The sequence below is a fragment of the Sceloporus occidentalis genome, unplaced genomic scaffold (assembly GCF_023333645.1).
Source record: "Sceloporus occidentalis isolate IW3139 unplaced genomic scaffold, rSceOcc1.0.p SCAF_11, whole genome shotgun sequence".
Lineage (NCBI taxonomy): Eukaryota > Metazoa > Chordata > Lepidosauria > Squamata > Phrynosomatidae > Sceloporus > Sceloporus occidentalis.
This window is the reverse complement of record NW_028316991.1, coordinates 13,812,312-13,827,604: the sequence shown is the minus strand read 5'-3', so window position 1 is coordinate 13,827,604 and position 15,293 is coordinate 13,812,312. Positions and strand designations below refer to the sequence as shown.

Here is a 15,293-nt window from a genome sequence, read left to right as displayed (position 1 = left end):
GACTGCAAACAACATGAATTATTATCCTGTTAATGCAAATATGTGCCCAGCAATCAGAAGTACCATGGGTTGTGTTTAACATGACCGTATTTAAGGGGGGGGAAATATTTTTCTCCTTGAGCATAAATTCCAGCAGTGTATACAGTAACGTCCGCCAGCACCCACAAAGCCCAGCTTTTATCTATTTTATTTTTAGTAAACTTCCTTAATCTGCAGACCGCCATTGTTATAAGTCATGTGACACGTTGGGTGACTCGCCCTGCTCAAAAACCACACTGAGTTGATTCTTTATGGTTGTTCCTCCATAGACGTTCATTCTTTCAGAGAAGCTAGGTGATTAAGACTGAGCCTCTATTGCTTCCCACAGACAGTATGAGAAGGAGTCAAGGGGTTTCTCTAGTAGATTGGGATATGATAACAGAGCGAGAACTCGTATAAATGGCCAATATGCAGCTTCCTAAAAACATTTTGCAAAATCAAGAGCTGTTTTTAAAAGAAAACAGCAAATATTTTTTAAAAAAAACTTTTTAAGATGATACAAATAAAATAAAGTTGATTGCCCTTTAAATCTAGTTTGTTAAAAACCATTAATGTTTAATTCAATGTATCCGGTCACAATGTAAAGAAAGACTTTAAATACCTGAAGGAATTCAAAATGAACAGTAGTGACTTTATTTAAAAAATCCAGTGTAAAAACTACAACAAATCACAAAAATAATCTCTAAAGACTGTCCAGACTTCACAAAACTTTAGTCACTTGTCATATCTGCGAAGCCCCCCCGCTGTACGGTAAATTCCCATCATGCCCAAACTGACCACAAACGGGCGATTTATAATGGAGCCCACAGCGGATTAAGTATTAGAGGCGGCCTATCATTGATATATAATAAAAAAACATGTTGGAAAAGTTCAATCATACATTTTTATGTAACAGTTTCTTTTTGTAACAAATATAAACAGAATAAAAATAAAATACAAAAAGTTAAAATTATGTTTTTTTGAGCAGTACAGTCTGTATCGCTACTAAGTGCAAATTTCTAATGTTTTCAGTAGTAACCCAAAGCAGAGCAAGAATATCGGACGGACAAAAGATAAGAGCCCTGGGAAAATCTGGTTTTCTCAAGAACTTTGGATTGCATCCTCCTTTTCTTTGCTGTAGCTGGGATGAGCCGGCACGCAGGGGGAACAGGAATTTCTATCCATGTGATGAGATGTTTTTCCACCATTTGAGTGAGTTTCTGCAAAATCAGCGGCAGCCTGCAAGCTGTAAGAAAAAAAAAAAAAATGTAAAATGTAATAATGTCCGGTAATACATACAAAAAGAGGCAAGTGTGCTAAGAACACATACAGCGAATTTCCACCACTTCAGTGCGTTACAATCCAGAGCGGTAACAAAGTATTATGATCACATAAATGAACAAATCAGAACCGCAGGGCGGGTGCATTACTTTTTTTTTTTTATAAGTGTTCCTTAACCTCTTGTCTAAGTTGTGATTTACACAACTTGGAACAGTTCTTCATGTTTAGCCTCTATGTATTTTGTATGAAGTTGCTATATACTAGCGTCATGTGGAACCACTGTCAACACAGTTAGGATCAACTGCTGTGCAGTAAAGAAAGCCTACAAGAGGCGTCAAAACTAAATAAATAAAAAATTCTGCCTCTCGTTCAAATAGCTGTACTGTGCCTAGAAAGTCAGAGCTGTGTTCTTCCTACCTTTCCTCCATCACGTTATGCACACTCCCAGACACGCTTTTTCCTCTGTCACTCCCCGGCATATTGTTGCAGTCTGCGTGCTGTGTGGGGGTCTCTAATAAGGCTTGCATGGAGTCTTCTCTGTGGTGATCACCACTGTCTTTCGCGATACCACCACCATGCTCCTGTCCCTCCATCCGCGACAGGTCCAAATTGCTTACAATATCCGTGTTAGCCTCCTGTCCCAGGTAATCATGGCTGGTGATTGCCACAGCAGACACACCGTGATTGGCTTTGGTACCAGTGCTGGTACCCATGGATTTGGATATAACTTTCAGTTGGTGGGATGCAGACTTGTGCTTCTTCTTTTGTTTCTCTTTGGCATTGTGCTTGAGGAAGAACTCGCAGGACTCTTGCAGGACCCTCCTGCTCTCACTCACTGGGCTAAGAAAAAAACCACAATCAAAAAATTACTTGTGAAAAACAATGCAATAAAAATACAAAAAAATCCAGTGCTATATAGAGTAATGTAGGTGGGCATTGACAAAAATGTGGTTTTATCTCACTTGCTTTATGCGCAGAAGCAGACATCGCCATTGTTATCAGTCACCTGATATTTAGGGTGACTTTCCCTGCTATAACACTACATTGAGCTGATTTTTTATGGTAATACTTAACCAACTCATTCCTCCATAAAACGCCATTAGCGAAAGTGATTTGCTAGGTTATTAAGACTGAGCCATTCCATTGTCTACTACAGGCAGAATGATAAAGAGTCAGGATGTTTAAATGGATTAAGCTAAAGCAACAGGATGACACAGAAAACTATATTAGGTAAATACTAGAAAATAAATAGTCACAATAGTTTTATTAACCCCTTAATGACAAAGCCCGTACATGTACGGGCTCAAAATGCATTGTTTTCAATGGGTTTAGGGACCGCCCATTGTCCTTAAGGGGTTAAATAACAAAAATAAGTAATGGGAGCTCCCCTTTTATATAAAATGCATAGCCAGCTCCTGGAAGAATATATTGCGTAAATTGTTGGCGCTATATAAAAATAATAATAATAATAATAATAATAATAAATATTGCTTGCAGGCTCTGCCCATATCTTTTCCTCCATTAGTTTATACTACCTCAGGAACCTCATTGTTCAGTGTGTTTAAAGCTCTATGAACATACAAAGATCGTTAATGATCATTAAACGAAGTTACATTCATTATGGATGAAATAATTTACTGGATACTTTTTAATCTCCATATACAAAAGGTTCTGCTGTAATCCGCAATGATTACCGATATGTTGCACAATAACTCGGAATCTATAGGCTGCGGGATACATTCATACTTTCAATGAGAGGATATCCTTGCAATGTTTGGGGAAAGAAAGCATTGTGCTTATTTTCACTTAAAACTCGAAACCCAACCACAATTAAAATAAAAAACAGTCTGAATAAATGCAAAAAAGTATAATAAAACAAGCTACTAAAGAATGTATTTTAGCCTGTAAATTAATTTATACCATGAACCTGGTTCATACTGTGAGAAGGATGTCAATTTCTTCAAGTCATGATTTGATTCATTATTGATACCTCTGCTCCATTGACGCTGGATAAGTCTTGCAAAAAACACAATGTATTCCTTACCCTACCACGTCAAAGGTCCCCAATGAACAAGAAACTGGTTTAAAAGTACACAGACCCCTCATCCACAGGAGCTTACCCCCCCCACAAGTGAAAACTCCCTCACAGATTTGCTATGCTGAAAAACAATATTTTTTGAAGCCTGATTTGGAAGCGATACAAGAATTGGGCAAAGAAATAAGCAAGCTCTGCACCGTGGTATACTGCACCACCTGGGAAGTACAGGATTTTTTACGCTCAATTAAAACAAAAAAGAACATTGAAAAAAAGGCAAAATGCAGAAAGTTGGCACATGGCTGAAACATATTATAATTATACTGACTCTACAGAAATCTGAGAGCAAGGAATATTTTTAAAGAAATGTGACAGCCTGTCCGTGGTGTAGAGGGCCACAGGGCTGATATTCATGGTTTTAGCCATCCCCCCCCCCCAATGGTCCCAATATATCACCATATACCGGTAGTCTCTGCCATTACACCATGTGCTATAAAGATCTGGTAAGAAGATGGCTAGGTTCAAGAGAAAAGGGCCAACAGAGGAGGGTAGGAATGGAGAAAAAAAAGTGATTGTGAATAGGGAAATGCTGAGACTGGGTTAGAAAGAAGAAGGCTAGGGTAAGGACGATAATATGCAGAATTGCTAAAATGCTGGTAGAAGAAAAAGGAGGTTTTGACAACTTGATCAAGAGAAGAAAAAATAGCCCATCACGCTCATGCAAACATACACTAGGCTGTGTACGCATGTATGTACACATGCACATACACACGCCGCCCTATATAAATAATATTACCTACACAGGTTTTTGAGCATTAAAACAAATAAACAGACTTACTCTTGTTTTGGACTGCGATTGAAGAAATTGGCCCACTCTGAATAGGTTTTCCTGCTTCCCACCCAGAAGATAGCAGAGATTCCGACAATCAAAGTCATCATATACTTTGTTAAAAATAAGGCAAGGTCAGGTCTAGTCAAGTTCTTCAGCTATGGGGGAAAAAATCATTAGAAACTTAAAATTATATATTATATATCAGCTATTTATTACTTTAATAAAAGTGAACTTTTTAATTCAAAGGAAGAGAATTCAAACAAGTATGTAAAAGTTGGCCTTTGCAAAATAACACAAACGCTCCGTTGTTAAGTAGCCAGATGTAACTTACATGGTGGGGACATGGAATATGGTATTCCTGGCAATGGTCGGCGACCCATGTCATTTCCCAAGAGCTCCTAGATACCAGCTCGTAGGTGTAGCATCCCAGAAGAATGACTAGAGGAACCAAGTATGTACCGCTGAACACTCCAATGCGAATCATGAATTTTTTCAGTTTTTGTTTGTTCCTTTCATCGTGTTGGATGACCTGGCGAACATTATTTAAGGAAATAATTCCAGCCAGGAGTAGGGAGAGTCCAATGAAAACACAGAGGCACAAGGGTAAGAGCACAAAGTATGAAGAAATATATCTGTCATACAGTCCAACAAAACAAACACCACTTATATTGTCTCCTTCCACTTTGTTCATGGCCAAAAGTATGACGGTGAGTATTCCTGGGAGGCCCCAAGCCACCGAATGGAACCACATAGACTTCTGCTCTATAGCTTCACAGCTCCACTTCTGACCTGCAGCTAAATACCATGTTATGGTGAGCATCACCCACCATATGGTTCCAGCCATGGTGCAAAAATAAAGAAGCATGAAGACAACAGTACAGGACTTGTTTTGGGAACCAAGGACAACAGTGTCTCCATCTGCAAGGTTTTCATCTGCTTCATTGCAAGAAAGATTGTTTCCCATTAAGAACCCAACAAAGTACATGAGAGACACGATGCTGTAACAGACAGAATAGAATATGATGGGTCTCTCTGGGTATCTGAACCGTTTCACATCAATGAGGAAAGTAAGAAATGTGAAAAGGGTTGCACAGAAGCAGATTATGGAAATAATGCCAATGAAATTTTTGGCAAAGTCCAAATCGCTTTTTTGAAAGTACATGTTGGGACATGGCGGTGCGCAGTGATTAACCCCCAAAAACTGGTAGCCTGTGCCTTGGGAGGTTTTCAAGTGGCGTGGGCACCAAAACCCATAATCCCTCTGAATCTTCTCTGAAGGCTTGTGAGTGCCCCAGGGATTGGCAATCTCCCCTGTTGCGATGGAGCCTGAATTGTCGCAGTCTTCAAGCCTGAAAAAGAAAAGACATTACTTGAAGCACTTTCTTCTAATGCAGGGCCAAGCAATCACAATGGTTACCCATGATGCTGCGTGACACATTATGGTGGGAAATGCAGTCTAAATGCTTGTGTGGGTCACAGATTTTTACATAAAACAATGTAATGCTAAACGATCACGCCATGGCCTCATTTCTTTAACTTTTCTCTATGCAGGATAGAACTTGCCAAGACTCACATACATTATTAGCTTCCTGCAACTTTGCTCACACACACAGAATTGAATCAGTAGCGCAATATAGAGTACAAAAATGCAAACCTAAAACTTAATTAAATCAATGTGGTTAAACACTTAGAGTAGTGAAAGACAATGAAAAGGTGGACAAAAGAGCTACTTTGGGTTACCCTCATTTAAAGTATTTGAGAAAATGAGGCATTGGGAGCATTTCTCCGCTATCTGATACATCATTATTTCCCTACCCGTTTGGCACAGCTTGTACATGTGCTTAAAGAGGATTTTTGTGATTTCAGCATAAAATATAGTGCTCCATATATAACGTAGGTTAGCATTGGGGGGAAAAACGTGGTTTTAGCTTCTTTTGTTACAATAATGCACAAATCTTTAGGTGGCCATTGTTGTCAGCCTTTTGATAATTTGGGCCGCTTTACTCTTCGCATACACCACAATAAGCTGATGCTTTACGGCAATGCTAATGAGGTCCACTCCTACATAGACTGTCAATACTTAGAGTGTCTGGGCAGGTGATCAAGAATGAGGCATTGTATTGTTTTTGTATGTAAATAACAAAGTAGCAGAATTACCGAGCATGGCTTTCACCTTAAATTTTATTCTGATGATTTCTGGCTAATGGGCGTTGCACGGTTTGAAACAGAATATAGAGTTTACCTGCTGCACTCCAATTCCGCCGGCCACGTGATGCCGAACGTGTCTATGGTTTGCTTGCATTCGGAGTACACGGTTTCGCACAGGCTCCGGCACGGCAGCACTATATGCTTGGGTTCTGTGCAGGTCGGGAAGAAGGCCTGGCACAAAAACGTGTGGACCTCAGAGGAACATTGAAGGTTTACGAGCGGAAGGAACGGCTGAAGAACAAGAACACACAGAAAAATGACATTACAGAAACACAGAAGAAACATTTGGCGAGACTTATTAAAGAAGAACCATCTTAAACACACACTGGGAGCAGAAACTCTAACCTGGCCACATACGATGACATGTTCTTCAATGCCGAGCTGCTTTTTATGTACAGATGATTTTAAACCATGAAAGGCTACAATTGTGGGACAGGTCATTCCACGTGCCGCTAATAAATTCATAGAGCAACTTTCCTGCCCTGTCCCTTCAGAATATGGACTTCTTAAAGTCATGCCCCATCCTCTCCTCTTGTTATAAATCATTCTATTTGTTTATAAAGCACCATCAAATTTTGAAGCAATGGGTAGACAGGACATAAGTAGTATGTAACATAATTTGACTTAGAGACAACAGGTGAGGAGGGCCCTGCTCAAACAAGCTTACAGTCTAGAATAGAATCTAGAAGTGAGGTGTTACATTATTCAGTAGAAAATAATGGATTTATTATTTTAATCTAATTAAAATAAAAAGCCTTATACACTAAACTTTCCATTTAAATTTTAACCCAGCCCAGACATTTTACTCCAGCAGAATGACTACCTGGTGCGCCGTCCACTTTTCTAAATAAAGGTCACTGAGGGTAATGTATAGCCGTCCCTGCACAGCTTTGTGTACATTTCCTACTAGCTGACAGCAGGTCATATATAACCGTCATCTGCTTGAACACCTGGGGCCAAAAACAAACCTTTTCAAAGCCTGCTCCTTGTGTCATTATTTTTGTTGGTGCCAAAAAATATAATATACTGCTTCTTTAAAAAAAAATAAAAAAAAATCCTTAACCCCGTAAGGATCAATGAAGTACCACGTACATAAAAAGAAGAATGTTCATAGAGGACCAATGACATGCCTGGTACACCTCATTGCGTTTTATGTACTTAAGTATGCTTTCAGTGCATGCAGCCAAGTGAAAAAGGAAAGGAGATAAACCCAGACCTGGGGGACGCCATTGTTGTCAGTCATGTGATACTTTGGGTGACTTTCCCTGCTCAAACTTTGCGGATTCATTACGGCAATGCTAACAAGGTCTGTTCCTCCATAGATTTTCATTAGTCAGCGTGTCAGGCGGACTGATTAAGACTGAGCCATTCTATTGTTTACCACAAAGCAGTATAATAAGGAGTCGGGTTTGTCTAGGAATTTGGGCCAAGATATCACAGCTAGAACACATAATAATACAAAGCTGTCTGAAAACCACATGAAAACATTAGAACTTTTCAAAAAAAAAAAAAAAAAAAAAATTATAAAATAATAAATATATATATAATATATATATATTATATATATATTTATTTTTTTTATTATTTTTTTTAAACAAATTTTAATCAGGTACAAGTAGCACAACATTTTGGTGGGAGCTGCACTTTATTGTATATATTGTATAGTCTTCCAAATGTATCCTCATTTCTTTGTCTGGAGGACCTTGTAAAAGACACCGCCAAGGCCAGAGACAAAAACAACAATAAACGCTTCTTGTTAAATGTTTTCATTCATAGTTTTTCACTGTTGAGCCTTCAAGAGATTACAAGATGTTTTCGGTGTAGAAATTCCTTTCTAATGCCGAGCAACAGAAATTAAATAAACCAAATTAAATATTTTTTCAACGTATGACCACAGGATAGTCTGCAGTTATTGAATCAAGAAAACCAGTGTTCCTATGCCCCCCCCCCATTTTCATGTTGGAAAACCAGTATAGTTTACCACTCCTTTGAAAAGCAGCCTTTATTTAAGCTGGCATGCGTTCCGCAGCACAGAACACACAACCCTTTTCATCGGTCACAAACCTACAGAGGTTTCAAATCTTCCATCAGAGATTCAGTAGCTTGTTTTAAAACCCAGAGTGGTTTTCTGATTTAACCTCTGGAAACGACAAACAGATGGGCTTTCTCATTAAAGCGTGCGGAGAACACAAATGGTGGACGCTAAAGAGACCTCCGTGAAAAACATATGAGGTGGAGAGCGACCGACATCTGCAGACAGACTAAACCCTTCTAGCACTGAGATGGTAAGAGGAGAATGTCTTTCCTCTTCTGCTTCTTTAGGAATCAGTAAACGTAACAACTTCTCAGGGTAGGCCACCAGGAGCGCCAAATCTTGTGGGGGAGGGGCTATAGAGACAGCTTTTAGTGGGAGGAAAGTGGGCAGGGAGCAGGTGAGAGTGGGTGGGGTGCAGGAGGGATGTAGGTGGGGAGAGGGCGTGGCCACAATAAGCTCTCCTGCCGGGGGAAAGAAGAAACTACTCTGTGATCCTGGGGAAAAGGCCTCAGCTGGAGACTCTGAGTCAAACCAGGAGAGTTCTCAGGTATGTCAGTGAAGAGACAATTGTTTGCTTTGCTGATCCTTCAGTGAAATGATCAGTAAGCACTGTCAGGCCTACATATTAAAGTAAAAAAAGGAAAAGATGTTAAAAAAATGACATGGCTGTAGATTTAAAATAACCTTATGGGATTATTCACTAAACAGTGAGTTGAGGTTGAATTAAATATGTTTTTTTATTTACAAAATCGACATAGGACAAGCCTGGACAGCGTTATCATACATAACACTGATCGGACAAGTATGAGATGACTGGTAAACCCCACTGTTTTTCAAGCCCTTCAGATGTGCAGAGCTGTACTATGGGTTATACATAACCGTGAAATCAGGGTAGGGAGTATATAATTTGATACAAATATCAAGAAATATTTCCCACTTAGGGTTAGGGATAAAACCCTTAGAAAAAACACATGCTTCTAATGGTTTTCAACCTTTGGACATTTCAGCCATATCGAACTGCAACTCCCATTCGGACGCAGTGTTTTTACTGCCCACGTCTCTGTATCGGTGTTATTTTATATTCATTTTTTATATTTATTTATTTTATATTGATCTTTTTCTGGCTCTAAAGATAAGTTGTGTGCTTTTCAGTCACTCCAACACGTTTACCCTGCAGTTCACTCATTACAAAGTCATCCCGCTGCTCATCTACCTGTATCATGTTCCCTTTATAGCGATATCAGACGCCGGGTTAAGGGGCTACAAAACTAAGGGTGACACGATGCACACTCCATGTTTCCCCAAATACGTAAGCAGAACGCAAACTTTACTCTGCCGTAGATTCCAGCATAATGCAACACATTGTATGATATTAAAGACATTATAAAAGCAATTATAATGAAGAAGAAAACATTACCAGTGCAAAAAGTTTCCCCTAGCATAGTCAAAGGAGAAAAAAATGTGACGGCCTGCATTACATCACATCATTTATTACTGATCACCACCCAATAACAAAGCCAGGCTAGCGAGCGGATTAAGATGTTCCTGTACACTGGGGTAAGTCTGGACTAATTTAGGGCTTGGATATGTATAATGTATAGCTGAGCTATACGATTTAACAAAACCAGCCCTGAGTTGTATAAAAGTCACACCTTTAACCTAAACAACAGTTTAAAGCCTTTCCCTTATTCTGAGATCAGGGAAGCAGGCAGTCAACCTAACGAGGCTCGGCTGGGAAATGTTCCTCTGTTCTCCATCATTTGCTGCTGCTGCTGCTTCCTACCGACAGCCGGTCTGCGCCCCTGCCTGGTTTCTGTGCCCCTGCTGGTTTTTTTTTTGCGTCCCTGTCGGGTTTTTTTTGCGCATGCACCTTTGCTACCGTGTTTGGCAAGGGTTGCCAGACTGTCTAGAAGACAGCAAGAAATCAGTGTTTATTATAGAAATATGGTCGGCGCTACAGAGAACGGTAACTTCTCCTTTAAACGTAATTGTGCACTTTTCAGTAAAAAGATGTAGCGGAATTAGAACGAATATAACATTACTGTGTAGAAGTAATATGCAACATTATTTCTTTTATGTGTAATTATAATATGAAAGTAATGCTACCATACGGGTGACCTTTGAGATTTGTTATATTAAATAATAAAGTTAATAAAGTGTTTACAATTGTCCTCATACATTTGTAACATATGTCAAAACTCTAACTGGGGTCGGAGATATCGGATGATATCCCCAGAAGCGTTTTTTAACATTCAGCAAATTCCACATTTCTAGTGTTAAATTTATAGCTCTGTATGAAAAAAATCTCAAGAGATCGATTTCAAAATAACATAGCAATAAATTGTAACTTAAACCAAAATGCTACCTGCAGCAACAGCGCTTACGGCTAAAAACATAGAATCCTGGAGCTATTCGGTTACCCGCAGAACCGGTTCAGCGCGTAAAGTAACAGCTATTCAGCTCTAATCTTTTTTTTCACTACTGTTGGTGAAACACAGCGAGGAGAGGCTCCTCAACCCGGCCGAATACCCAAAGTGTTGTGCAAATAAAGCAGGCTTATAAAAACCTACATTTAAAAGGATCGTCCAAGCCCTGTTTCTGCGTTAAAACACATTGGCGTAGAACGCGTTTTACTGCATGCCAATCGGCACCGGCGTAACTACAGGGATTAATGGGTTAAGAAATGCAGCTATCCCATGCCGAAGTACCATCAGAAGCGACAGGCCACTTACCTACCTACACCAATCCTTTAAAGGGCAGATAACTCCATTTTTCTCTCTTAATGGTCATCAAACTGCATCTGCACATGCTCCCAACGCATTCTGCCGACAAGCCTGTCACTGGTGCTCATTCCCGCTAACTTGCCATGTCATTCACATGCAACTCAAGCTCATAGAATAGTAAAGTTATATGCCTGGCTGAAGACCAACACAGATTTCCAGAAGCACTGTAAATATTTTACATTAAATTGAACTCTCTCACAAAACACGTTTGAACAGGGATGTCCTTGAAAGATCAGTGTAATAATCTTAGTCTCCTAATGAACTGTTAGAGATGCTCTCGGATAATGATGCAATTAAGTGATGTCATACTGCAAATTTTACAAGGAATATTCATTTAATGGGTTACTACTCTAAATCACAGACCTTGCAGCAGCCCAAAACAAAAAAGCGATAAAAATGCAAAAGAGGTCTTTTCACTAAAGTCGACCCCAGTGACTTTCTGCTGCGGGAAGATCTTGACTGGCCCTGCATAATGCATAGTTTAATACGTGAGATTTTATTTAGATTCTTCTTACAATTATACAGCCCTTCATGCTGAACAAACTTCATAACGTATAGCGAAGTGAGAAAGAAACGACAACTCTCTTGCAAACTCTCCGGTCCACTCTCCCTTTAGTGAATAATAGAAATCGTCATTAAAGTCATTGAGTATTTTAACTGAACAAAGAAGCATTCGTGCGAATAGGAGCAATGAAAGCAGATGTGACCCTGCAGGGGATCCCGAGCTACAGTCTACGGAGAGCCTTACAGAACAATCAGGTGGTTGATATTTAACCAAAGTCTTTGTGAAGAATCCGGAAAGGAAATCTAGAGCCGTGCCTTATGTTACAGAACACCCCGTAAGGCACCATCATGTTTTCAGATGTTTCATACATTCTGTTATTCCATCTTTTCTAGCTCTTAGGTCTCACTCGCTCCAGAACCCCCTGAAGTCCAGTAAGTAAACACTCTTTCCCATGAATCATCTATTGGGGAGACCTTTTCGGTGGTCCACAGAGGTGAAAGGATCCAACGTGCTATCGTAGTATGGCTCAACAACGAGACTGCGGCATAAAATAGAAATGATCATTTTTGAATTAACTGCTTGGCATTCTTTAGGGAATCATCTTTTCCTTGTTTAAAGTAAAAACCCCATATTTCAAGTCTCTTCTGTTTGGCCAAGGCACAGGAATGTTTACATACGCGGGGCAGTCTCAACGTGAAATACCTATCGATCATTTACCTTTTATTTTTTCTTCAAAAGTAGCGGTTAATAAATAACGCCTAGGTAATTATTTGCTTCTTTCTGGTTTTGGGTCCCTTTTAATGATCCCATCAACCATGTCGGGCTAGATTGGAAGCTTCTTTTGTACCAGTTTGTTGTGTGCGATTCAAACTTATTTTACTGACTCTCTTGTAACAGCGCAACGGAATCTGCTGGCGCTATTTAAATAAATGTAATGACTTTCCAAAAACAGACAAAAAACCTGCTTTTCTCTTGAGGCTTAAAATTCCTCTCCGCTAGTAAAGCTATAAAACACATTCCACTTTGTATCACTTGCATCCAAAGTAACAAAAGCTGACAAAAAGTGGGCATCAGGAAAACGTCCTTTTAGGTCATTGGCGTGGCAACCGATAAAGTATGTCTGAAGATCCGAGGCTTGATGAAACCTGTAGGGTTTATACTGGAAATGCCATTGTGTTGTGTGGCTCTGTGCCAGACGCGCTGGGCTGTTTCGTCTTGCATGACACGGAACAAAAGCCCCAGTCTACACAGACAAACATTCCAACGCAGCCGCGTTACACGGAGGAAGAGACACACAGCCCGTGCTGAGAGACGGGGAATCGGATTTTACTTCAACGGCTCCGCAAACTGCAGGTCAAAATATTGATGGTGAGAAAGAGAGATCCCTATTTATTCTTTACAACACTGGAAGGAAACCTCGGGTTTAATCCAAAACCCTCCGCTTCAAATCCAAGGCCACCGAGTAATCTCAGGCTTTTACCTACTTACTCTGCCAACATTTCTTTGCAAGGGACATTCCACCCAGGTAGCAAATTGTATTCTTCACGACGAGAGCTTTTTACAATGCAAATATGTTGAAGGGTGGCTTTGGAAGGCAACCACATGCTGGCTACAGGAACTGAAATGTTACCGAGGGGTGATAAGCGAGTCAGGATAAAAGGTCCGCTTCTAATTAATGAGACCAGTGCTACAAACATTTAATATTTAATTTAATTAATTTAATAAGTATTAAACAATTACTATGGCCGCCACAAAATGCCACATGAATTATCTCACCCAATGCTGACATGACAGCTCTGACGTGCCAGCGGTTGCAATGACAACACCATTCAGTCACTTGAGTCTATTCGATAAGGATGGAGCTTGTCAAAGTTCATTAAAAAAAAAAACAAAAAACGAAAGACCATCACCCGGTATACTCCAAAATGTAGACTAAAGCTTCAATGTACAGCTAGCTGTGGCTACAAGAGACAGACCGGAAGCTGCCTGACTCTGAATTCACAAATGGACCAATAATGGATTCCATAGACTTCAACAGGATCATAAATGCACATAGGCCAGTCCTGTCACCAAAATAGATTGTACAGCGCGAGATCAGAAAGAACTGAGCTGGTCTGAAGTGCTTCCTGGTGTCAGATGGCGATAGGAGCCATATCTGGAAGTTCAAACCAGAACAGCCCAGGACTCCAATGGCACCTTTGCTAGGCGACTGCTGCTTAAGGACCCCCAGATCTAAACGTACAATTGCGCCAACAATCCCTTTTGCTGCTTACCTCCATCATTACAGCTGCAATATGTTGATCATAGTGTTCCATCAGGTTGGGGAAGAAAGTCATGTTGTAGGTCATGCCCATACACCTGGGCACAACGATAGGTTCACAAGTGAACAAACTGTGACTGCGCACAACGGGCAGCAAAGAGCCAAGGAAAACAATCCCGGAGAAAATCATTCTCATCGTTGTAAAAAAAGAGCAAAAGCCGTTAATCCAGGGATCTTCTGTGCTTCATCAGGAGAGCGGCTTTCACACGGGGTTAGGCAACAAAGAGCGGTGATGTTGTTCTACAGCCAAGGTCCCCAGGTGGTAACGCAGCATCAGGCAGTGTGGAAAAATATGGAGCTTATTTTTAGCAGACATCCTGTAATTAGAAAAAAGTAAAACAAATTAAGGTGATGGACTGCAGCCTGTTGAGCACAAGTTGATTAACAGTTTATATTCATTGGAGGACGTTTAGACACATTTGCACTTCTACGGGTTACACTATATATATCCAAGTCTGTACTCAAGCTAGTGGCAGTAAATAAGTGAGACCTTCATCTGCGTTACAACGGAGAACGATCCCCACCATCCGTCAAACATTCCACGCGATCCGCTTTAAGTTTACAATCACATTTTACTTTTCTTACAATTTGCACACATACTTCCCACACGCACGTGAGACACAACATGGCGTGGAAAATAAATTGTACGACTACAAACCCGATTTCTCATTAAAGGAAACAATATATCAGGTATTTGAGAAAAGTAAGAAATACATTTGGTGCAGCGATAAATGGGTAAGCGGGACAGATGCGTTAGAAAGGCAAGAAGAGATAAAGCAAGGTGTTCCTGGGAAGGTTAGTCGGCCCCCTAGGTATGGGTGGGTGCAAGCCAAACGTCTGCCACAGGGGTTACTAAGCCATTGTCAATGCCTCTTTAGTACGCACGGGTTCTGTTGTGCTAATTATATGAGTAGACAAGATCAAACTAATGCAAGCCTGAAGGAAAGTGATATCATCTACGATGCTTTTGGCTGTAACCTAATATCGGCCGCTGGAATTCTGCGTGTGAATAGGTTTTCAGGGACGTCTCCTATTCTAAGCGAAGAAACAGGGGCAACCAGAACACGTTCGGGGAAGAATTTACTAATGCCGCCAGGGATAGCTCTGGGAGGCACCGCGGAGACTACATGGAGTCTCAGCATCCAAATGCCACCACACACCCGCAAACCAAGAAGGAATTACCTTAACGGCCATTAAGACCAAACCGCAAAACAAAAAGGCAGGGCTTAAAGAGCAGCAATTACAACGTCTCCCGTTAATAGACGGTCTGTCTCCA

At 40.4% G+C, this 15,293-nt stretch overlaps 1 protein-coding gene across 1 annotated transcript; it reads right to left on the bottom strand.

Moving 5' to 3' along the window:
- Window positions 1-1,119: 1,119 nt before the first annotated feature.
- LOC149305611 (frizzled-6-like) lies at window positions 1,120-14,108 on the bottom strand. Its single transcript, XM_089477596.1, has 6 exons — window positions 13,971-14,108; window positions 6,409-6,605; window positions 4,498-5,515; window positions 4,173-4,321; window positions 1,717-2,139; window positions 1,120-1,264 (listed from the first exon to the last, which is right to left on the bottom strand). Exons 1-6 carry the CDS (start codon window positions 14,049-14,051, stop codon window positions 1,120-1,122), a joined length of 2,013 nt encoding a protein of 670 aa, XP_089333722.1. The 5' UTR covers window positions 14,052-14,108.
- Between the last annotated feature and the right edge of the window lie 1,185 nt (window positions 14,109-15,293).